General features: G+C 40.6%; 1 protein-coding gene across 2 annotated transcripts in view; it reads left to right on the top strand.

Annotated features, from left to right (window-relative positions):
- The window catches only part of PREX1 (phosphatidylinositol-3,4,5-trisphosphate dependent Rac exchange factor 1), a 112956-nt gene extending 88569 nt beyond the window's left edge, over nucleotides 1-24387 (top strand). The window contains exons 18-40 of one of the 2 annotated variants that reach the window (XM_063404130.1): nucleotides 951-1099; nucleotides 1969-2054; nucleotides 3570-3706; nucleotides 4152-4323; nucleotides 5521-5708; nucleotides 6476-6637; nucleotides 7201-7411; nucleotides 8594-8849; nucleotides 9558-9764; nucleotides 10591-10679; nucleotides 11052-11134; nucleotides 11739-11829; nucleotides 13469-13597; nucleotides 14263-14304; nucleotides 15833-16050; nucleotides 17079-17178; nucleotides 17808-17951; nucleotides 18581-18695; nucleotides 19131-19197; nucleotides 19945-20132; nucleotides 20788-20890; nucleotides 21422-21489; nucleotides 22223-24387. In XM_063404130.1, coding sequence (XP_063260200.1) covers nucleotides 951-1099; nucleotides 1969-2054; nucleotides 3570-3706; nucleotides 4152-4323; nucleotides 5521-5708; nucleotides 6476-6637; nucleotides 7201-7411; nucleotides 8594-8849; nucleotides 9558-9764; nucleotides 10591-10679; nucleotides 11052-11134; nucleotides 11739-11829; nucleotides 13469-13597; nucleotides 14263-14304; nucleotides 15833-16050; nucleotides 17079-17178; nucleotides 17808-17951; nucleotides 18581-18695; nucleotides 19131-19197; nucleotides 19945-20132; nucleotides 20788-20890; nucleotides 21422-21489; nucleotides 22223-22265 — 3048 coding nt within the window. In that variant the 3' untranslated portion in view covers nucleotides 22266-24387. Of the gene's footprint in view, nucleotides 1-950; nucleotides 1100-1968; nucleotides 2055-3569; nucleotides 3707-4151; nucleotides 4324-5520; nucleotides 5709-6475; nucleotides 6638-7200; nucleotides 7412-8590; nucleotides 8850-9557; nucleotides 9765-10590; nucleotides 10680-11051; nucleotides 11135-11738; nucleotides 11830-13468; nucleotides 13598-14262; nucleotides 14305-15832; nucleotides 16051-17078; nucleotides 17179-17807; nucleotides 17952-18580; nucleotides 18696-19130; nucleotides 19198-19944; nucleotides 20133-20787; nucleotides 20891-21421; nucleotides 21490-22222 lie in introns of both variants that reach the window. The other variant, XM_063404127.1, reaches the window with a different exon arrangement.
- The last annotated feature ends 775 nt before the right edge of the window (nucleotides 24388-25162 follow it).

The raw sequence follows: 25162 nt of genomic DNA, 5'->3' as shown, positions 1-25162 counted from the left end.
GGGTTACTCCCTTGGACTACAAATAACTCCTAGATAACTTGCTTAATGGAAATGGCTGAAGTGGAGAGACTGGTTTTAGCAAGCTGAAAATGTCACATGGAAAGGAATTTCGAACTGAAGTTTAGTGTTAGAACGAAATTATTTCACTATTCCCGATTGTGATTTGGTTTATGGTCACTCAAGAAACCAATCCTGTGCTTTATCTAGTGTTCAAAATCAAGCTATGTTGCCCAAAAATGGTATTAATCTAAACCTGTGCTGTGAACCATTGCCTGCCAGATAATCCTGTGCCCTTTTTTTTGGCTGGAAGCTTGGGGAATAGCCTGCAAATCTGTTGTGTTTGAGGACAACGGCAGCACCATTTTCTAAAGAATCTTTTTCTTGATCTTTCAAGGTAATCTTTGACCATCAGCCCACCTTCTGAACTTGATCTAATAATTCTGGTTCAGCAAAGAATGAAATCTGCATCTCTCTGAGCCACAGTATATATGAGAGTAGTGCTGTGTGGACCTCCGTTTTCAAGAAACTTTTTAGTGGAGTCTAGGCAGAATAGAAAAGGTTTTGCTACATCTAGAAGGAAACCCAAATGCTGAACCTTGAAGTTATAGAAAGTGATTCTAATCTGGAAGGTTTAAAGATTTTTTTAATGGTTCCTTGATACCTAAAACCTAGTCCAAATGTTCTTATGTTACATTTTACCATTCATCTGTAGAGTGGCATATTCCCAAGGATACTGGCGAAATCTCTTTGTTTTCTGTAAATGCAGAAAACTTTCAAGGAGGAGTGACAAATGACTTGATGAACCAACACTACTTACAGAGTATTCCATGTAAAAGTAATCCTGGAAATGTCCATAAGTAAGGAACAGTTGAACCTTGAAGCCTGAGCTTTCAGAGTTGCTGAAAGTTGCAGTGCACCAAAGTGCTCTGTGGTATTTGTTCCCTTTGCAGATGGCTGGCCTGCAAGCAGGAAGAAAAATCTATTCCATCAATGAGGATTTAGTATTCCTACGCCCGTTTGCCGAAGTGGAAACCATCTTATCCCAGTCCTTCTGCTCACGAAGGCCACTTAGGCTTCTGGTAGCCACCAAGTCAAAAGAGTAAGTGCCAAGATGGGCAGAGAGAGAAGATTATTGAGAAATGTCAGTTACTAAGCAGTACGTCTACAGTTGTAGTGAAACCTGTGTAAACATTTGGCTGTGCAGAGGCCACTCAACAGAAAAACATGAGAGAAATGAGAGGTACAAGAGTCACAGCTTGTTTTTAGTGATGACCCTTGGGCTGTTAGGAGAGGTTGGCATGTGTTCTCTTTATACTGCAGATAACTTTTGGTTTCCTTGTGCACAAACCGAATCACAAGGATTGTCATTCTTTCTCAGGTGTGAAGCTTTTCACATTCTATTATGTGTGAAATGGGAAAACGATTCCCACCCATTAAAGCTTCTCTTATTTTTGGATGAGACCCTGCTAGTGTCTTGTGTATTTCTAGATTCTGTAATCCTAGAATTGATGTAATGTGCCATAGAACCGAACATCTCAGTGAACATTTGTTGCTGAATTCTAGTCCAGAATGTCTTGTCCAGTCTGGTTTGATTTTTTTTAATTTTTTGGTGGAAAAACATCCTCTGCTGGTATAGGTCCACATAACTGCGCTGAAGTTTGCATAGAAATGGAAGTGAATATAAATGTCTTAGAAAGTTTCTGTCAAGTGTTATTCACTTTAAGATGCAATAAATTAAGAAGTGCCAAATTTTAATTAACAAAAGAACCTCCCATCTGCCTTGGAGATTGAAGATGGAGTATATGTCTTCAGGTCTGTTTATTTGTTATTTATTTGTTAACATTGCGGATGCTTTCTTTCATCCAAACCCAGTTGTGAATGCCAAGAAAAGATGCTGCTAAGAGCTGCCCAGAACTCTGGCAGCCTAATTTAAAACCATGTTTTCTCTTCTCCTTGATTTATCTGCAGGATTATTAAAATCCCAGATTGTCCTGAAGCACTTTGCTTTCAGATCCGGGGAGCAGCACCACCATATGTTCACGCAGTAGGAAGAGGTAAATAGAAACTCTGTGGCACAGTTAAGTTGAGAATACATCTGAATAGACAGATATTTATATAAAGTGTGTGTATGTATATATACATTTCAGCAAGGACAGATCCAGGTGTCATTGTCCAGCTTGTTCTATACAAGTTCTGACAAATTTAGTGACACAGTGACAAGAACCTGTGATAAACAAGAATCAGTCACATAACCATAGAACAGTGTGAGATTTCCTGCCTCAAGCTGTTTATCACCTAAACAGATTCTAAGACAAACGGTATCATTCTTATGAACTGAGTGTTGGGTCTCTAATCCCATCAACACACTACAAGGCATAATTTAATTCCACAGTGAAAGAAACTTGAATGCTGCAATGCACAATACCACGGACTCTTTAGAAGGCATTATCGTTTTAGCTCTTGCAAAGTAGAAATGGACTTGCTTAGTGACCCCACCCTTGTTTCTTATGAGACTACTAAGGAAAAGCCCAACAGCCACAGGGAAAAAATACCATCAAACTGAGATGGTTGAGAAAGAGTTGAGGGGTAATGCTGTCTGTTGTTTCCTCAATATTTTTGCCTGTAGTTATCCACAATTTGGGTCACTGGGTTCTGAAGGTGCTGTAGGATCAGCAGGTTGGTAGACAAGTCATAATGTGATCTGGACATCACAAAGTATGACATAAGATTTGGATCTTCCTTTACACAGGTATATATTGCTACAAATTAACAGTGTAAGACAGAGGCAAACTGCTCTCCTTGATCTTTTTAAAAGGAGAAAACACAATTTGACAGAGATATTTACTACTTATGTACCTGATATACTAACTGAGTTACAAGCAAAGCACAGCTTTAACCTTTCTGTCAAGTAGATGCAGAAAATACGATCTTTTAGATGTATAGCACTTCTTTCCTTCCTTAAACGTGTGTCTGCAGCTGAGTGCAGTTAGCTTAGGCAGCACCCACAGCTGCTGTTCCCGGGGACACACATTACACCCTTTTATGGCAGCACCTAGAACCATTTTTTTACAGTCTGGAGTGCAAGCTGAAAGTTGTAGCTAGGAAGATTGTCCTTTTTCAGGATTTTGCCTGGAAAAGACAAATTACATTTGACATCATAGTCTTTTTCTGTGGCAAATTGTGTAACATGCAAATGTTCTGTCTTCCAAGTGCAAGAGGCTGGAACAAAAAAACTGTGTACTTAAGCAAGACTGCAGCTAATGTAACCTTAAGGCTAAAGGACAACCATATAAGAATCCCAAACAATTTTCCACAGAAATGTCAATTTATAGCATGACTGCATTTAGAACTAGGAGACTGCTGTTTTTCACTGCAACGCTGCAAACATGATGGATAGACACATCATGTTATCCTTACACAACAAAGCTCTCTGAACAGTAGCAAAGGCATGACAGGACTGACCCAGCTCCTCTTACTTCTTCTAACCAGAAGGCTTTTGCAAACTTTCCAGTATTCTCATCCATAGGCAGACGGCATTTCTGTCTAACTTCTCTCCTGTTATTTTTCAGGTTCTGAGGCTGCAGCCGTGGGCCTTCATCCAGGGCAGTGTATTTTGAAAGTTAATGGGAATAATGCAACACACGGAAATTACAAGGAAGTTCTGGAGCACTTCACAGCCTATAGGACCAGGCAGCAGGAAGCACTGGTATGAATGCACAACGTCAAATGAATACATTAATTCCCACCCTTCTTCTGCCCTCCCCTTTTCCTGTGAGCTTTTATGCTCACTAAACATTTAGAAAAATAACATGTACATGTTTGTTTTGACTCATTTCCTTCTATGCCAGGGCCCTGCTATCACTGAGGGGACCTGATTCCATTTGCCCATAGCTGAAGAACACTTACAAATAATATGAAAGCCATTTCATGCCTGCAGTACTGAAAATCATTAACTATTACTAACCACAGAAGTTTACCCAGCTATTGATCTAAATTTTATGTTCTCTGAAGTTCAGAGAAAACCTGGGGGAATGTTAATATTTCAGCCTAGCTGGAAGATACAGAATTGATGGCTAGATTCACCTTTGTAGTCCAAATATTTGGAGACTGGGCATTTTGAGGTCCTAGCTGAAGCCTGTATCTCTTGAAAGGGGTTGTACCAGTGGGTGTACAGAACACATGAAGATGCTGAAAAGGACAGAGTTCAGCAAGCAGCATCCCCTGCATGTTTGAATGGCAGTCACCCAGGCTCCAGGAAAGACAACTCGGCACTAGAAGGACATGCAGAATTGGAACCCCTTCAAAGCAGCCAACAGGAATCAGGTAAAGGTTCTCGTGGGGGAAGAAAACCTAGGGACAATTCAGGGGCTTTCAGAAGGAAAACCACAGTAGAAATAGAAAGTATAATTATTATTGTAGAATATCTCTTGTCTTAGGAAAGCTTTGTAATTGAATGAGGTCTGCCAGAGAAAGTATTTCTTCGCTGCATTTTATTCAAGGGAAGGAAAAATTGATATACACATAGAAATCATGCACCTGTGACTCTCTGTTCTTTACAAGACACCCAGTTATGGGAATGAAGAGACTCAGCATTTTTAGAATCCTTTGGTAGCCCCTCAAACCGTGCATTTATGGGCAAGAGCTGATAGAGAGGGAAGGTCTGTAAGTAACTCTACCTAGAATAATCTGTGTTTTCTGTTATTTTTGATTAAAGATTAGGATGTTAAATTACTTTGATCTGGAGCAAGTTTTCAAGGCATGTAACCACTGTATGAAAAGGTGTGGGTGTATTTCCTCCAACTTTTGAAAGCATAGCTCAAAATACAGTTCTATTCTCATGCTAAGGGCTTATTTGGAAAAGAAGATGTTAAGGGAGACTAGTAAAGCAAAATTTAATCCAAAGGACTGAGTCTGGACTCTGAATGCCATTGGCAACTTCTCCAGGAATAGAAGTACATCTGTGCAGATCCCATGTACGGTCTGGTGATGCTGTAACCTCACGGGCACACAGCACAGTTCCACAGTGGAACAGCTGCAGCCGAGCCCTGGTAGAAGTGTGTGAGCAACTCCCTGGCAAATCTCAGTCTGACTGGAACTTGAATCTGGTCTCTACTGACAATAGAATTGCTTTGTGTAAAAAATGTTATCTCCTCACCACATCCCTGCCCTCACATCTCAGTCTTCCAGAGTGTTATTGCAGACAACAGGACTCAGAGATTAACATTGCTTCCCATAAGGGAAGCTTCTGCTAGGATCATTGAATAGAACTAGAAGTAGTGTCCTGAGCATGGATACGTGCACATATACAAGGAAGAACATCAGAATGGGGATTGGAGCATGTAGCAATTGTCTTCCTAAGAATATTCACTCAGTCTGCAGCAGCACATAGTTTGAGACACTGCTTGAGCCAAAGGTTGTGCCTCTGCATTCAATACTTCTTCTCAGCAGGTTTCTCTTGCCTGGGCAGATCTGTGTTCACATATGCTGCCAGACACCTCTAATGATTTCCTTTGGTTCCAGCCCAGACACCACAGCCTGTTATTTCTCCACTGGTCATTGGTGAAGAAACCCCTCTCATCAGCCTGACTGTGGATAACACCCACCTCGAGCACGGGGTGGTGTATGAATATGTTAGCAGTGCAGGAATCAAATCCTTTGTCCTGGAGAAAATTGTGGAACCAAAAGGCTGCTTCAATCTCACTGCGAAGGTACCGAAAACCATACATGGTCAGCTTTGTTCCTAAACAGAATGGGAAACCAATAATATAGGTTATTACTGGCTGCTGTGGGCTTGGCTCTTCAGTTGAGGTTGACATTGGTCTTCTCAGCCCTGCTTAGAGATTTATTCATTAGAATGCACTGAGTTACAATAGCTTGTTTGGTATGAGTGAAGTTTGGTATCGGCAAGTGCTTCCAGGACTTCAGCTGTTGAGGCAGATGGAGAGGAGCCCTCAGCGGTGGAATTCTTGCTTTTATGTGCCTGGTAATATATGCTGTGCTGATATTTAAGGTTAATCTTTTCAGGCGGGAATTTGCTTTACCTTGCAAGAAAATCAATCGGCTTTTTCCCACCTGAGAGGTTGGATGGGTTGCTACAGGAATTGGGTAGAACTGCTGCTACTGGAAAGCAGCAGAGGGTGCTGAGTGGCCTGGTCATCTCTGACAAAAATGAGCTAATAGTGAACGTTTGTCACATCCCAGTAATGTTATTGTTATGTCCCATGAAAGCGTGCTAGAGTAGGTAACTCGGACAGTGGATATTTTGATCCAGTTCTGTGATTCCAAACATTTTTAAGGAATTCTATATGACTCTGAGGATTAGAAACATTCCTGATTCTCAGGCAGTAATAAAGGCACCTTGTTCTGGAGGCAGCTTTATTCAGCCATGGGGCTTTGCCACTCACTGAGTGGAAGAAAACTGTATTTTTCCTCCCTGTCAAGACTTGTATCATTGACATCCTGTCTTTTTCTTTAGATTTTAGAGGCCTTTGCTGCAGAGGACAGTAATTTCGTAAGGAACTGTGAAAGACTTATATCCCTAAGCAGTGCTGTGGCCACCATGCCCCAGTATGAATTCCGGCAAATCTGTGACACTAAGCTGGAAAGCATCAGCCGGAGGCTCACGAGCTACCAAGAGGTACAACACTACTGGTTATTGGTGGAGTCTTGAGACCATACTTCATTGTATTAAGTGGGTCTTGGTATTCTTTATTAATTAATCCAAATTGTTTCTGAGGTGGATGTCCTTGAGGCATGTGAACAGCTCTGCAAGTTACTGAAATTGCAAGTTTTGAGTGAAAAATACCTTGTCTGTGAATCATTCCTTTCTGCTTGTCAGAGCTGTGGGTTAAACCATATTATTGCAGATTCATTTCCACTGTATTAATGAATAAATATAAGAACAGATTGATGCACGTCTTGTTTACCATGAATGTAACAACAGTGTATCATGATGTAAACAAACTAAGTGTGTGTGCTTTTTTGGTATGGTTACCTGAGCTGCTAGAAAAGAGAGTGGTAGGAGGTATAGCTAATTGCTTTCCTTTGTTATTTTATGACTGTTTTTTTAATATGTGGATTTCAGCTGTAGCAGAAATCTGAATTCCTGGATTTCTGGAATAGGAGGCAGGAAGAGAAACGAATTGTCTGTATTGCATTTTTTGGAAGTGCAGTAGCACACACCTGCTTTATTTCTCCCAGTTTGCAGATGAATTGAAAACAAAGGTGAGCCCAGCCTTCAAACAAGCCGTCATGGAACCACATTCCCTCAGCAGCATGGACTTCTGCCCCACCAACTGCCATATTAACCTCATGGAGGTATCATACCCCAAAAGCACTACCTCAGCAGGGAGATCGTTCAGTATTCGCATTGGACGGAAACCTTCTATTATTGGTCTTGATCCAGAGCAAGGTGATAATTAACTTTCAAGTCATACTGATTTTTTCTGTATAAAAAGTTGTGGTTTTCCATTGCTCAGCAAGGTCAAATATAAGTTCCAAGGAAACATAGTCTTTCCAGTACCCTTTCTTCCTCCTTAAAATTTTATAGTTAAATGGCAGCCTTCTCGTGTTGTGAAAAAGTAATTGCTTTAAGCATAGAGGGGCTTCATGGTTTTGCTAGCTAAACTGTTCAGGCATGATCTCATGGTAGTTATACGGCTGGGGTGCGGTTGGCCTTAGCAGAGGTGATTTGCTGACTAAAAATGATCAGGGACTGATGGCAACGCTTTATTCAGGGGGAAAACAGAAGTCAATCACATTGTGGTGCTGCTTTCGACTCTCATTATTAAATAAATTCCATGTACTGGAGTTGAAAGTCTCTACTCTGTCAGGAGATCTATTTTCTGATAAATTGCTGCTATGCAGCGTATCTCATACAATCTGGTTGTTTGAGTTCCAATATTTCATTATCATGATCTCACTTAACATGCTTCTGATTCATTGCCTTGAGAAGGTCAGAGTGCAGGAATGTTTGGAAGAGGGAAAGTATAGACTAACCAACCTTCCGAACAATGGCATCGACTATTCAAGCTGAGGTCTATAAAGAAGCCCTGGCTGCTTGGACAGTAGTATTTTTAATGTGAGCTTAAACCCTAATTAGCAAAGTACTGCACCAAACCTGTCGGCAGTTCTAAATGAAAAAGAATTAATTTATCTACTGTAAGGACAGAATCCTATTCCTTTATATGTGTGTGTGTGTGTGTGTGTGCAAGCGTAAATGTCAACAGAGCTGGAATAATAGCATAGACTGACTCCTGAGAACCCAAATTCATTAACTTTTCAACAAATGCTTTTAGAGATCTTCTGTATTGTCTGTATGAGTATACATGTGGACATAGGTCTTTACTTCCATAATTTAGCCAGTTTCTGAACTGCAGTAAATTCAAAATATCTACTAAGCATGCCAGAAAAAAAGCCCAACTTTTTTGGGTTTTTTACAGAATGATTTTGTCATAGAATGTAATTATATAAAAAATTCTGTGAAATTTTAGTTTTTCCTGTTAAAACTCCACTTATCCTAAACAATCATCACTGGGATGAAGTGGGGAAAGTCAGGAGAGCCATACTAACTAGATCCTTTAATGTTTAGTAGGTACCTTAAATCCCGTCTCATATACTCAGCATTGCATCACCACTATGGCTGCACCATCCTGGAGATGTCCAGCCTCAGAAGATGGAGATGCTGATGGTTTTGGCCAGCAGAATGGAGGAACAATTTGGGAAGAAAGGGGACTCAGTTTTCTGCTGAAACAGGCAGATTGGGAGATGCAGGACTCCTACTTGCACCTTTTTAACAGACTTGACATTGCAGTAAAGGAAATGAAGCAGTATGTCGTTCAGATAAATAAGTGAGTACAAAATCCTGTATGCACTGGAGAAAAAAATTCTCATAACATTGAGGCAGTAACCTCTAAAAACACATTGTACAGTCGGCCCCAGCTGTCAGCCTCCACTCGCCTCTTCATACCTGCCCTTGTAGGATGAGTCCTTGCTGGTTGTGTCAAATCTACTCCTGGGCAGATCCACCAGTGTTTGTGTTATTGCCCTTTACTTCTAAAAGTCTACCTGAATTTGAGAGTCACTGTTTTGCTTTCTATGTAAAAATTAGAATCTATATGTCAAGAGCCCTTGAGATTTTGTCTGTCATAAGGCAGACCAAGCAAAACTTGCAATTGCAGGCCAGTTTCTCTGTGGAACCTATGGTTTCCCTTCCTCTTTTTGTCTTTCTCTTTTTATCATCACAGGTGTCCTAGTAGCAGTAATGAGAGGTGGAGTAGTGTGTCTGGGGTTTGTGTATAAATTGTGACCTCCTTGTGACCATCCAGTACCTGATGGGAGCTTGCAAGAAAGATGGAGGGAGACTCTTTACAAGGGCCAGGAGTGACTGGACAAGGGGGAACGGCCTCAAACTGAGAGCATGTTCAGATCAGATCACTACTACACAGTAGTGTGTGTAGAGTGCTCACAAAGTTTGCTCTGATTTCACATAGCTGCATTTAGCCTTAGTCATGACACTTCATTTGTGGGACTGAGAGCTCTGTGTTGTGCTTCTGCAGACTTTTGTCCACCATAACAGAACCTACAGAAGCTGGTGCTTGTGAGCCGCCATCTACTGAAGAGGCATCCTCACCTTCCCTGGGAACAGAAGAGAGTGATCCCGACAAAGCAGAGCATGGTGGAATCAAGAAGGTCTGTTTCAAAGTTTCTGAGGAGGACCAGGAAGACTCTGGACATGACACAATGAGTTTCAGAGACTCCTACAGGTCAGTCTGAAGATTGTGCCACTTTTACCTAACTAATACAGTGTTTCAAAGTTCTGATTCCAGTATGGATTTAACAAACAGGTTGTTTTCCAGACAGCAAGAATCCCAGTTAGGTTCTTTCAGTTGCTCTTACATTTTTCTCTCATCTCAGTTAAAAAGAGGCAGAGATATCAGAGGTCATTACGTCAGAGGCAGAGACAGTGGAGAACTTCTTAAGCTTTGTTTTGGGGTTGTACCATTGAAACCACTGTCACTGTCACTTCATTGGAAGGGGACAGCCTGAGATCCATAGTTTTTTTGATTACTTTTAGTAAGAACAGTTAAAGTGAACTTTGAAGAGAGTAGATTCACTCTAGAATTTTCCAGGTGTGCAGAGACCAAGATTGGTGTGGAGCTGACTGTTGTGACTCCTTTGCTTCATTATAGGATCTGCAGTGCCTGATTCTCCAGTAGCTTAGATTCCCTAAATTTTCTCTCCCACCTCCAGTATCTGTGCTACTGCAGCCTCCCTGTATGCTGGATTTGGATGCTGTAATATCCTGAGAATTGGTAGCAAACATTTAGCAGAGGTGTCTGTTTTCATTATTTCCTGAAGCAGGGTGATGTACTGAGCGTTCAGTGCTAACTGCAAACAGAAGGCAGCATCTGTGGCAGTCCGGCTCCAGAGCCCTTGTTTGATGGCTGTTCTGCATGTCATTAGTTACAGTCATTTCATTTTCACAGAACTCGGTTTGGGGAGACAGTGCTAATAAAGGCAGAATAGCAGTTTGGGTGCCTGGGTATGGGGACAGCTTTTGTTCAACCCCCTGTGTCCTCTCCTTTGCAGTGAGTGTAACAGTAACCGGGACTCCGTGTTGTCCTACACCAGCGTGCGGAGCAACAGCTCTTACCTGGGCAGTGATGAGATGGGATCAGGTGAGTGTGGCTCAGGTCACAGCCATCCTTCTCGTGCCCAGCCCTTCTGCAGCACTGAGGAGGCTTTGCTGATTATAAGCACTTGCATATTTAATTTGCACCAGTGTTCTCTTCAAAACTAATCACAAGAACATAAAGATACAGGGGTTTTTTTTCTAATAAACCACGGTAAGTTTGGAACATGAGAGAGGTATTAGGCAGGAATAAGTTTCTTGAGTTATTGGATACTTGCATTATATGAAAATAATTAGTATTTTGATCTGAGAATTGGAGATAAAGCAGCAGTCATTATTTACTTCACACCACTATGTGTCCATGCTTCATCACAGATCATGTTTGTAAGTTAAAAGCTTTTCATTTCTCCTGTATTAGGAGATGAGCTTCCCAATGATATGAGGATACCTTTAGACAAGCAAGACAAACTTCATGGCTGTCTGGAACACCTTTTTAACCAGGTATGTAAAGCGTTATTCTTACACAGAATTACTTTCTCTTTATCAATGTCAATCAAGAAATTGGAAGTACTAAATTGTGTTATGAAATAATATTTTGAGGAAGGCATACTATCGAGATTCTGGGGTACATTGTAAGCAAGTATATTACAGGACAGTTACATTACAGAATCACTTTTGTCTGCATTATTGAAGTTGCCTTGTGATTTAAGCAAGGCTGACTTGCCCTACCTAAGGCATGACTCTAAGGGAAAAAAGCCTTTATGAAAAAAGGACAAACTTCTAATACTTTTGTTTGATGTAAATGGATTACGTTTGCAGATTTCAGGAGGTTCTCACAAGTTTAGCGTGCAGATGTGTTTATGATGTGTAACCCTGGAGAGCTGTTTGCTATTCTCTTACCTCATCAGCACATAGATCATGGTTGTGCAAAATGCTGTTATTTGAATGGGAGAGGCTCCTGAGGCCAGTTTATGGCTACAAAGTCTGACTGCTGTGTGTCAGTCATTTCAAAATACGAATAGTGTAAAGGCTTCGGCAGTTTCCCACAAGAGTTCTGTTCTTCTGCAAGTCTAACTGACACTGATCGATGACGTTCCAATTGCAGGTTGATGCAATCAATGCACTTCTCAAAGGACCAGGAATAAATAAGGCCTTTGAAGAAACCAAGCACTTTCCCATGGACCACAGTTTGCAAGGTAAAGAGGCAGATTGACTGTATTTAATAATGTGATTTCCAAGACTTAAGAGCTTAACACAAAAGCGTATGTGCTGTGGCCACAGTTCCTGAGCTCTGCAGTCTGCCCAGTCATGCATTAATACCGTCTGACCACTGAAACTTTGTATCTCTAAGAGGTCATTTTCATGGGAATTTCTCCTGAAACACACAGAAGCCTCTTTTGTTACATACCGCTCAATTCTCGCAGCTCTTTCACAAGTTTCCAAATCCCCACTTTGATGTGAACATATTTGAAAAGGTACAAAGTAGGGATAGTCAGATTCAAGGCAAAGGAGTGCTCTGATAAGCTGCTGAGGGGCTGACCACTGGAGATCCAAGGCACCAAAGGTTCTAGCTCAGTTTGCTTAATGACTTACTCTGCTTTTCTTCAGGTGGATGATTGCCAGAGGAAACTCATTCTCACATAACATTTTGAAAACTGATTCCCATAGAGGGCAAACAGATGACACCATATTTTCTTTTTCCTCAGGGAGCATGATGACTCTTTGGTATTAATAGTTTTGGGGCTCAGGATGTGGGGTTTTTTTCTGCCTGAAATACACAGAATTTTATTTTCTAAATATTTAATGCATTTCCTTTCCCACTTGAAAACCAAACTATTCCCTATTACTCCTGCTGCACCCAGGTGCTGTAGGAGGTGAGAGCTCCAACCTCCCACAGGCTCTGGTTTTTAATTATGGTGGCAAACTCTAGAACAAGACATCTTTTCCTGCTTTTTTTTCCTTGACTCCAGAAATAACTCCTGTGAAGTTCTGTTATATGTCCTCATCTCTATGAACACATTCACATTTGTGTAGAATGTTAGCTTTTCCATGCACTGTTGGAATGAAATTAAGAAATAACAGATGTTTCTTTTATTTTGCTTAAACAGAATCTCACTCAATAAAAGTAGATGAATTACCCTCAGAGAGTCTTTAAATTAGCTGATCACACTGAGGAACAGACAAGGCCTGCTTACACTCTGCTGGAATCCTGGGCCACAGTATCTGTTTAACAGCTACCATAGACACCTTTTTGTGATGGATGGACACTGGAATGCTCTCCTGGTCCTGTCCAGTTATTTGGCATATTTTTTTTTGTTTCTCTGTCTGGTTATGCACTTCATCACCAACAATGGGATGTTTGACTTAACTACACAGCTAAGTCATGGAGAATAAATTTTCTGCTCTATAATTAAAGTTAGCTTTCATCAGGTGAAAGAAAGCAGGATATTTCAGAAGTTCTCATCATAATGGCATGTGACAGTTGCAGCCAAAAAGTTGATCTTACTCTCTGGCTCTACCCAGTACAGCTGCCTGCAGGTCACTAAAGGCAGAGGAAGCAGGAGTTCTTTGTGTAGTGAATGGGGCAGAGCTCCCTGCACTGTGCATGTCAGCCAGGACCACAATCCTGAAAGCAGTGCACGGAGACTGCTAATAATGGGACTATGGGAATTGTTTTTTGCCCTCTCTATTATTTCTATTTAGGGACCTTTTGAATTCCTAATTACTGCTATTGGTACCGTGTCTCTGCTTTCATCTGTATTCACATTATAACTCCTAAGCCAGTCTTAGTTACGTGCCGTTTCCTAAATGGCTAACACACTGCATGTTTTCTAGAATTTAAACAGAAGGAAGAAACCACAGTTAGGTGCCGGAATAATATTCAAGCCAGCATTCAGGAAGATCCATGGAACCTTCCACTGCGCATCAAGAACCTTGTTGACATCATACAGAAACATGTGGAAGGTCTGTAAATAAGGAAACATTTGTTACTAGCTTGAGGAAGAAGAGATCTTAATCAAATCTAGCAGTTGATTTCATAATTTTAACTCATTTTGTAATAAGGCTGTCCTGGGCTCAAGAGAGGACCAGATAGAGACTCTGTTTGCAGAGTCCTGTTGCTTTAGGGTAAAATTGCACCTGTGCAGCAATTTCAAAGAACTTTTTCCCCCTTACTTTATCATCCCATTCAGATTGATCTATCTCCCTGTGCTTTTTAAACCCTCTTAGAAAATGAAGAGACAGATGCTTGGTATATTCCAAACTGTGAAGTGAATGCTAATCAGATATTACAACATCCTAAACCATTGCAGTCTAGTTGAACTGGAACAGGAGATGAAACTGGTGTTTACAAATCAGTGTGAAGCACTGCATAGAGATCACCTCCTTAGGGTTCATCTGCAAATGCAATTTGTTCCCAGTAATTCATGGTAGCCAGTAAAATTCTTTGCTTTACACTTAGTTTGTTTCAGTCATGAACATGGCTGTGCAAGTGGGGGCTACCATAGTAAATAGACATGGCCATGCAGGTGCCAGGGATTTGGGGGAAATGGGGAAACAGTTAACCAGCTGCAATCACATCTACCTTGCTATTATGTTGACTACAGCATTTCTTTCCTTCACTCTTTTAGATGGGAAGAATCAGCTGCTTTTGGCCTTGTTAAAATGCACAGGTAAGGGGGTCTTCATTTTTTACAAAACAACATACCCAAGAAGTCCCTAAGACAGGGTTTTTCTGTCTTCATTTTTTCCTTTGTACAACTCTCCTTCCCAGATAGAAGAGAACCCTCCTTGCCTTTGCTCGTTCCTGCTGTGGTGAGAACACGCAGCAGAAAAGAGATCTATTGCACAACTTTTCTAGGCCCATGGACTCTGTCATCATTCCAAAGAGAGCAGGCGTACTGAAATTACAGCCAAGAACAAAGACGTTAAATGTACAAGGAAGACCCAAATATAGTGGGGACATCAAGAACCTGTTACCACACCCCAACCATTGTGCTTGCAGAGCAAGGGACAGGTCTTTACAAGGAGCCTGGGCAGAATCTTTTTTAATTGTAGCACTTGCTTGGTGTCCTTTTGTTTGAAAATTATATAATACATAACTGGAAACTGGTGTTTCACTGTGCCACACTTGATTCTCAGATCTTCATAGAATGAAGGATAGAGATTTGTATTGCTGTAACTTATCTGTCAGCTCCTGCCAGGGCTGGTCTGTGAGTCTGTCCAAACCAAGATGTGTGCCAGTCTACTGACCATAAAGGCTGGGTTTTGATAGCAGATAAAATGTTTCCTGAAGCGTCTCTCTGTGTGTGCCCCATTTCCTGCAGCATTTCCATGAACATCCACTGGAAAGAAGTGTTACCCTTAAGCTGAGAATATGGCCCAGGGCCTGGAGTGTGTTAGTCAGTGTATTGTGTTCAGTGCTTATAAAAATAATCCAGACCCTTCAAAGCCTCTGGCTGATGTCTTTAGCTTCTTTCATGGGGAACAGTGCCTTGCCAATGAGAGGCTGCTGCAGCACTGCAGAGCCTGCTGGAGATGCTGGAGGTGCCTGGGAAGTAACTCTTTACTTATTCATGTGCCTCTCTGGCCTGCAATCCCCTGAAGCATGACAAGATTAATTTGACCAGCATGTGGCTGCCTGGCAGGCATTGCTGAAAGCAAAAGTATCACAGGGGAAATTCTCCCAAGAAACAAGCCAATTTGTACTGTATGGATGGGCCCAGTTAATGCATTAGGCATATGGGAAGCCCACAAAATACAAATGGATAAGGAAGATTAATCTCTAATAGCCCAGGAGAGAAGTAGTGGCAAAGACCTTCTTTCAATAATTCTCTTGCTCCTGTAAACATAAAAAGAAGGGAATCACTCCAGATATGGCTGTAACTAAGGAGTTAGTTACTTTCCAGTAGTTAGTTTCTTTTGAGTCAGAAGGAACATGCAGGTCGCAGAGGGAGCAACGAACAGTCAATTGGACTAGCAAATTTTGCAACATGCTTATGTGCCAGCTGTGCTGTCTTTGTCTATCCACCCAGGTCACACCGCAAGGAGAGGTTATCTGTGAAGTCAGTGCAAAGCTGCAGCAGAAGCTGAACGTCATGTGTGCACACACACACACACACACACACAAACTACTTTGCTGGCAGTGAGAAGATGAGTATGTTCATGACTTCTTTATGCTTCTCTCCCCTTCTCTGACAGATACTGAGCTACAGCTGAGACGTGATTCCATCTTCTGTCAGTCTCTTGTGGCTGCTATTTGCACCTTTTCAGAGCAGTTACTGGCTGCTCTCAACTATCGGTACAACAACAATGGGGAATATGAAGAGAGCAGCAGAGATGCCAGCAGAAAATGGCTGGAACAGATAGCAGCCACTGGAGTTTTACTGAACTACCAGTCTCTTCTCTCCCCGGCAGTGGTAAGATGAAGAATTATGGTATCTTCAGGTATGCTTACATTTGCCTGTATGATTCTGTGCCACTCAGAGCACAGCCAGAGCTTTTGAAACTCTTCCCTGCATTCCGGCAGCGTATTCAGACTCTCACTACTGCAAACCCTGGAGATTTCCACAGCTGACAACCAAGTGCCTTATCCCTTATCCAGTCATATTCACCTCTTCACAAATGCTGGCCCCATTGTCACACTAGAACACTACAGAAAACAGTCAGCCTTCATATTTGGAGCAATGCTGCTGCATTTAGAAAGGATTTAGTGCCCAGCTGCTGGTGGCATGAGTCTCCTGGTGAGGACATGCATCTCCCAAATGGGTGGGGAAGTTCTGAGTATTGCAGGAGTTCAGACAAACAGATAGAGTGCATTCTGTCTCTCAGGTTTGTGGTGCTGGGGCTTGAGGCACCACGTCTAAGGAGAGGAGCTTGCATAGTTCCTCCGCACCTAATGAACAGGTGAGCCACAGCTACAGGAGATCAGCTGCTGAAACTCTAAAAATGCTAAGAAAAGAGGCATAAACCAGACAAGTAGCTCTGACATAGAGAAGGGAAGTTCTTTTCTCTCCTTTGTAGACATTGTAGATTGAGTGTGGAGATTTTTATAAAATACAATCCAAACTATCAATGCATGTAACTGCTGTTTGTTTGCATTGCAATAGAATGTATCAGTATTCATCTTGCAGTAACTGATCAGCTGTTCTTCACATTTGTAGATATAAAGTTTGGAGAAAGAGATCCCTTCAAACTTACCCAGTTCTTAAACCTCTCTGCTTGTGAATCACATCAAATGACATCTAAACAAAGGGTGGTTAAAGTTGTATCACACAGTTAAAAAGCTGATAGTGATTTCCTGGCTGGGATGGAGCTAATGGAAAGCTCTGCACTCTGCTTTAGGTTTCCTGAACCAAAGCATGCCCATTACAACCTTCCTGTACCTTGTTGTCACTCATCTTCTGGTAGATAATAACCTGTTTGTACCTGTGGCCTTGCTCTACAGAAGGAGGAGCGCACCATGCTGGAAGACATCCAGGTCACTCTGGCGGAAATAGACAAAGTTACCTTTTTCTTCAAGCAGCTGGATGAAGGTCTTGTAGCAAGTGAGTATTCTCTGTTTCTTTGAGGCACTCTTTTTTTTTGGTATGTTCTATGCACTAATATCCTCTATGATTATAAATTTAAGAGACCATGTCACGCCTGGAGAGCACTGGGCAGCTTCTCTGAAGCACGGCTGTATTACCTCAGCTTCCCCTTAAAGCACACAGCCCCTAAAGCAGGACTGACACCAGGGAATGCAGTGGGTGTTCTGTGCTGCACAGCTGTGGCCTGTGCCAGCGTGCCTTACCTGTGCGATTCCGTGCAGGGAGAGGAGGCATGACAGAGAATTAGCACCATGCTCCCTGTGGGGAATTCCCAGCTTTTCAGTGTCCAGTGCCTTACCCTGCCAGCTCTCTCTCCTCATGTCTGCTGGCTATGAAATGCCATGAAACAACATGGGATCCTAATTATTAACCATATTTAGTGTATTTGGATCAAACCTACTAGGCCACAGTAACTATGATCTTTTCAAGTATAAGATTTCAGAGCCTGTGTTCTCTCCATAAAGGCTCTCCCTTATTCACTTTACGGTGGAGATGTGATATGTCATTAAGTAATCTAACAAATAGCACTGGTTTCACAATTCTTCTACTGTAGTAAAGCAGCTAATGTTTTATCTTTATTTCTCCAGATACTCATGTCTTCTACCACATCGAAGGAAGTCGTCAGGCCTTGAAGGTTATCTTTTATCTTGACAGCTACTACTTCTCCAAACTACCTGCTCGGTTTCAGAATGGAGGAACCTTGAAACTGCACACAGTGCTCTTTACAAAAGGTGTCTATAAAAAGCTTTCTTGAGAAAAATAAGCTAACTACTGATTTTGAAAGATTTAAAATAAAGAATGACCATGAAGCTCTTAAAAAAGCAGCTGAGACCCACAGACTCACTTAGAAAGCAGATATTTCTATTTTAGGAACCCCTGAGCAGTGCTAGACTTTAGAATTAGACACAGTCATAAGAACAAGATGTGCTGATTTGGGGCTTTTTTATGCCTCAGCCATAGAGACATTATACTGGACTACATGGATGGTTTGATCTAGGATCAGGAGATGTGCCCAGGCTACAGAGAAGTGTTTTAAAAAGAGAACACCATGACAGAATCATCGGGGCTAGAAATCAACTTGATATATACACACCAGAATACAACACAGGAAATTCCTTTCAAGGGACCATTAATGGGGAGTAATTGCTATCAGACGGAACTGATTTCTGTGAAGCTCAAGTCTGTGATACTACCCCTGTACTCCCATACTGGGAAAAGCATTAAAGTTATAGAGTAATAGAATCAGCCTTTACATAAACCAACAGTCATCTGCTGAGCAATGAGATGATACAGAGATAAATAAATGAATTTTAAAAAACCACTAATAACATAGGTTTTAGTAAAGTGTTTTCTTCTTCAGCTCTGGAGAGTACAGAGGGGCAATCACAACCAGCTGGTTCATCTCTAGAAGAACTCCCACAGCAAATTAATGGTATTTCACTTGAAAAAGTGCAGCAATACTACCGTAAACTCAGGTATTTTGTACTTCTGCTTTGTCTTAAAAAACATTGAAAATTTCAGAATACTCCTTGCTAAGGGCCTTATAATTTAATGAAAAAGGTGTTTTGTTCCTGATGCAGTTTTTGCACAAATAGGATTTTTGGAGATTCTCATTGTGTGGGAAAGTCGGTAATTTTCTTCCAATAGTTTAGCCCATTCAAGAGGAATGCCCATTTGACCTCAGAATTTTGTGCAGAGCTAGAATTATGTTTTTCTTAACATAGGATTTGCAATATGGTAGTACAGACTCTGTAAATTACTGCAATCACGATGGTTCAATAAGGAAGCAGCTCTTCAAATGTAAGATTTTTAGCATAGCTTGCTCAGCTGTTTTATACAAGATTGTATACATATATGTGCTTGAGGTGGGGCAAACCTGACTAATGTAGTACCTGCTGGCCTTTTTGCAGGACATTTTACCTAGAGAGATCAAACTTGCCCACTGATTCTAATACTACTGCAGTGAAGATTGACCAGGTATTGTTTCTGCGATTATTTCTGCAATAAATTCTCTCATAAAAGTATTATTTCAACATCTCTAAAATTCCAGTTGTAAGATACCTGTGTGGCAGATCTATATAAACCCAAACAGCATTTTAAAATATTCCCAAACTTTAAGAGGGGATCTGAATTTCTCTGAAGCTTGGCTACAATTCTTTTGCTGAGAAGAAAATGTGCAGAACCTAGGTAGACACAAACCCCCTTGACTGCAGCACTAAGGAGACTCTGTGTGACCCTGCCTGCCCTTGCCAAACATGGTGTCTGATGCCAGACAGAAAGGAGTAATTTTCCTCTCCCACAGATGAATGAAAACGAACAAATGTTCAATTTGTAAATGACACTTTGTTCACTTGGTACTCTTTGATGCAGAGAAAACAGGAAAATAGTGCTGCCCATTATCTCAGGTGTAGGGAGTCTGTCCAAGTGGGCAGGTGACGTGGATATGTGCATGTAAAGCATTAAAATGCTACTGCAGGGAACATCTTTGCAATTGTAATACACACTGTAAACAATCTGTGTGATTTGTGATAAAAAATTGTCCCAAGCCTAAGTAATTTCATTTTGCCACTTCCAAAGTTCATATATATTGTAAATAGTTGCTAAGGTGTGGCAGTTACTGTGGTGTAGGATACTGTGCTTAGATAATAGGATAAAGACTTGTAAATGTCTTTATCCTTGAAGGTGTTAATATGCTACTGATTGTTTTTGTATTGCTTTGTTTAGCTTATTCGTCCCATCAATGCAATGGATGAGCTTTGCAGGCTGTTGAAGTCTTTCATCAGTGCAAAGCCGATGCAGTCAGGATGCTCCAGCAGTGCCTCCTCAGGAGCCGGCCTGCTGCCCATCTCCTCTGAGCTCTGTTACCGACTGGGAGCCTGTCAGATCACCATGTGCGCTACCGGGATGCAGAGGTGAGGGAGGGCTAAACCTGTGCGCTACTGCTGTGATGGTAACTTCTGTCCTTTCTAGAGATGTGATCCTAGTCAAAGCAATTAAGGTAAATTTTAAGGGAATGTAATAAGGACCTAAATCTGCTGACGACTTTACTTCAGAGTAGGTTGTAACTTTTAATACTTTTGTTAATAAGTAATATTGACACAAAAGATTTTGTGTTTCAGTTCATCATCCAATGCAACTGACCGAGTGATCTCGTTGCATAGAACTTGTAATCAGCATTGTCTTCAGTCTAAAGACACACTGAAAATGCAGGAAGTTGCTCAAAAATAGCTTCAGAATCGTGGTATATGCACACATTGATTTTGAAACACACTACTGTTCTGCCAGTGTCTCAAAAGATAAATTTGTGAATCCCTTTAAAATGAATCAATGCAGAAGAGCAGTGACACACAGCCTTGTAGTAATGATGCTGGAGACTCAAACAATTGCAGTATCCAAGTGCAACAAGACTGAGGTCATTTAATAGTTTTGTATGTAAGAAAATCTAAAAAAGTAAATAAAAGTAAATAGCTGACAGCAGCAATACATTACAGGTGAGTGTCTTGCACATGCCTCTTTATACTTTTAAGCTGTAATCTGTGATTCCCTGACTCTGGTTCCCTCATTCAGGAGCACGCTGAGTGTGTCCCTGGAGCAAGCAGCCATCCTGGCCCGCAGCCATGGCCTCCTGCCCAAGTGCATCATGCAAGCCACAGACATCATGCGAAAGCAGGTCAGTGTGTTTGCATGTCTGCTGCATGCCACCACCATCCGGTAATATCGCGGTGCAAACACCAGTTCGTTTTGGTGTGGCACCGTGCTTTGTGCTCTGCAAACCTACATATCCCAACTCCTACCAATGGCTGAATAACTAGTGTGTGACAGGCACAAGTTAACTTTTGCATGTGCAGCCCCTACAGCAATTCAAATCTGTGCTTCAGTGTCTACTGTGCGTGCCTTGACGGTTAGAAAAGAGAGAATGTGCAGCATATTTAAGACAATTTCTGTATGGAAAAAAACCCCAAGTATCATAGTGTTAAAACAGCAGAAATTACCTAGTGCTAGACAGCAGTGGTTATGAAGTGCTTGGGAACTAATTCATCTTTGAAGTAAACATAGATAATTGTATCCACCCAGTGGATTCCAAATCTTTTAGAAGTAGTTAATGGATTCTCAAATAGGAACCATTCTCCCATTATAATATTTTTCCTAAGGATCACTTGCTTTATCAATATTGTCAGTACCATAAATTCTGTTTCCACAGGGACCAAGGGTTGAAATCTCTGCCAAGAATCTGAAAGTGATGGACCAAATGCCACAGCATGCACCTCGGTAGGTTCTTATATGTATTATACATTTTCTCTGAGTGCTGATTTTGTTTCTGTAACAATTGTGTGGGGTTCCTGTTATAACCAAAGATGATCTTAATAGCAATACTGGAAAAAAAAAAGAAAAAAAAATATTCTTTTTTCTCCCTGTACTAAACTAAGTACATACTGTAGATTAATCAGCTATGCTGCTTATGATTTGTAGATCATCAGATTCAAGGGTTTCTACATTTTCTGAATCAAACCTAGCTGATCTTTTTTGGACTATTTCTATGAATTGGCAAAGCTAGAGATAGACAGTCATCTCTGGAATGTTTAGAAAGAAAAATTCCCGAACAGCAAATTTGACTTCAGTTAATACAGATAATACAGCCTGTATGTGGGGGAGAATTTTTTTTTTTTGTTCAGGAAAAATGATGAACTGGCTTTAAAACCAAAAGAAATAGAAAAAGAGAGAAGGGTCTGTTTGAGAAACAAAGTGAGCCAAAATTATGAGGATGTGATGGAGAGTCTCAAATAATATTGTAAACAATAATTGTAAATACTTTAGTTAACAAATGGCTAGTGGCACTTCTAAACTTGCAATTACTAAGATTAAAAAATAGGAATATTCTTGATACATCATTGCCTCTAAAGCTTGCAGAATAACAAAGAAGCTGCTGACCCTTATAATGATTCCACTAACTTTGTTATTATCCCTATGATCTTTAATTCCCTGTTCTTCCTTTGCACTAAAGACTCTATAGGTTGTGCCAGCCGCCTACCGAGGGGGATTTATAGAAGTAAGAGGCACCTCCTGGCCTCCCCACAAGAGCAGTCAGCTCTGAGGACCCTACGGACTGACCCTGATGGTGCTGCTGTGCTCTGGAGGAGAGGGCCCTGCTGGCCCAAGCATCAGGAATCTGCCTTTGAACTCCTGGGGCCCATGCAGGAGTATTTCTTTGACTTCTTGAAGAAATTCTTGAAACAAACACCACAGGCAAGAATGGATGCTGCTGCCATTCGCCAGATGCCTGGAAAAAGACCATTATTTTTCTAGAAAGTGCAGTTCTCCTACTGACTTGTTTGTGCAACCCCCAGAAAAGTGTGGACTTCAAGATATGGCTTGGTTCAGAAATTCCTGCTGGACATGGCTCTCTCTTCCTGTACTGCCCCTGGCACACATTTAACTGCCAGCAGGTTTTTGGTCAATGTCCTCTAGCAGTAGTTTCATAAATTCCTCTTTTTCATGAAAAGACCTGCACTTTTAAGCAAAGAATAGCACAATCTACGGTTTATTCAAATAGGAACATAAAGAATTTCTTCTGGAGTAATTTTCCACTTCAGCCCAGTGAGAAAATCTCTCTATGCTGCAGAGTATACATTCCGTAATACTTCTTATCATTACTTCATTTTACTTACTGTAGATTTCAGGTTTTTGATTAACTCTTTTTACTAATGCCCTGTGATTATGTACTCTGGAATACAGTGCTAGTGAAGAGGAGTGTAGGATTTTTAAGAAAATACTACAAAGAAAAAAGACAGTCTTACAATCTGATTATTTGAACAGATGTAGTTTTTAAAACAGGTCAGAAGAACTATACTTATTTATGTGGAGTGGAATAATACGTGTTTGCGATCATGTTATTATATGTACAAGATTAAAATAAAAATTATATTGTTTAAAATGGGACCAATATACTGGCAGTTACACAGCTACTCCCAGTTTACTGAAAAAATCTTCATTATTTAAAATCTTCAATATTTAAGTAGCCTTTAATACAGTTATTAAGATGTATTAGGGATGCTTTTAAGTTAAAAGAAAAAAGGAATCGTGTATATAATGTTCTTTATATTTTCCTGTTTGAGAAATCGTTCTCTATTCTGTCAGTATTACCCTAAGCACTGTAGTTTTTTCCAAATTACTGGCTGAAACTAATCAAAGCATGTCAGCAAGTCTCAGGACAGAAATAATATTCTTTTGGAATGAGTGCCTTAACATGACCAACCCTCCCTAATATGGCAGGTGTACAAGAAACTCCCCATTCCTTTTCCTCCAGAGCCTCCTTTAAACCAGCTCCCAGTCAGAAAACCCATGAGTGCTTTGCAGTATGTATATTTTAGAAAATAAAGGTTTGGGGGTTTTATTTGTGGTGTTGTTCGTTTTTTAGTGAGCTTAATTTCATTTTATTAACATCCAAAGCAAGTCAAAAATTAAAAATCGATGTTTTCATCTGGACATGAAGGCCTCTTTAATTTTTCTAATCTTCTCTTGAACACAAAACTCTTTATGGCAACTTGAGGCATGCAGTTTGTTCTGCATCTTGTTTCTTTGTTTTTAAATATTTGTTTTCTTCTCTCACAGAGGGAAATAATTTTGAGGAAGGAACTTGTTTTTACCTCTTTTTTTTTTTATTTCTTACTTTTTAACTGTTTCCTCTGATTTACAGCAACGTGTTGTAGGGAACTAGGACAGTCCATGTTCTGCCAGCTTTGGGATGTGGATTTTGGTGTCCATTCTGGACTGCAACCAGATGAGCAGATCTCTATTTCAATGCACTTTTTGTTAATTTTGGAGAAGTTACTCTTACCATTTGCTACCTGAAGAAAAAATGGATGTTTCTTCACTGAATCCTCAATTTCAAATGTACTTAGTACTATAAGAACCTTAGGAACAGCCCAAAGTGAAAAAGAACCCGTCGGATGAGCCCTGCCTGTGTCCCTATCAGCTGTGCTCCACAGAAGGGCCTGGGCAGGATCCTGGCTCCTGCCCGCAGCCCTGGCAGTAGGAGAGATGCAGAGAAGGGTGTCCAAGGGCATTTACACTGTACACTGTTTTACACTGAAATGTATGTGTTATTCTCACTGAAAACCTGAGAGACATTTTTATTATTAAAAGTTGGTTTTTATTATAAGGAAAGAAGGTTGATCTTATTTTTGTTACACCCTTTAGTTCCTTCGCCCTGCATTCTGTTGAGCAGTTTTAAGTTCTGATATACTTGTATGGCATGGGGAGCAATCAGAAATTTAAATGGTAAAGGGAAAGCTGGGTTTGATTAGAACCCTAATGTTTGAATCAAGTGATTACTTTCTTGATCCTGCTTAAAATTAAGTTTAGTTATAAGCACTCTGAAGGCAATGTGGAAAGAATCATTAGCTTTATTTACGTAATTAATTACATCAGTGACATATTTTCATCTTGAGATCATTAAAAATAATTAGTATGGCTTTATCACAGTTTTAATGTGCAAAAATCAAATTCATATTATTAGAGGTGCTAGAAACAGTTAATAGGATGAGGGAAGGCCTGCTGAGTACGAGAAAGAATGCTGTAAAATAAGCTCTGCTCTTTAGGAAGTAAAAAGATGAAAACCATTACACACAAAATCCTTTATCGCGAAAGTACCACAGATTACATGGTGGGTAATAAAAAACTATTGTCCTTCATTGTACATTTGAATGGAAACTAGGAATAACAAAAAATGAGATCAAGGTTATTACTAATCTTACTGAGATGTGGTGTCAGCTTCTGGCCAAATTTTTTCTTCCTTGCATCCTAATTGAGAGACTTGTGGAATTAGAGCAGAAAGGATGTGAACAACAATGAATGTACGTGTTAAATTGCTCCAAGCCCCTGGTCTCATTCTTTAAGAACATTTTTTTTCTTGTAATACACAAGCCAAAGTCTCAAAATGCTG

Source organism: Prinia subflava, chromosome 8 (genome assembly GCF_021018805.1).
Source record: "Prinia subflava isolate CZ2003 ecotype Zambia chromosome 8, Cam_Psub_1.2, whole genome shotgun sequence".
NCBI classification, from domain to species: Eukaryota; Metazoa; Chordata; class Aves; order Passeriformes; family Cisticolidae; genus Prinia; species Prinia subflava.
This window is presented reverse-complemented; position numbering and strand designations above follow the sequence as displayed.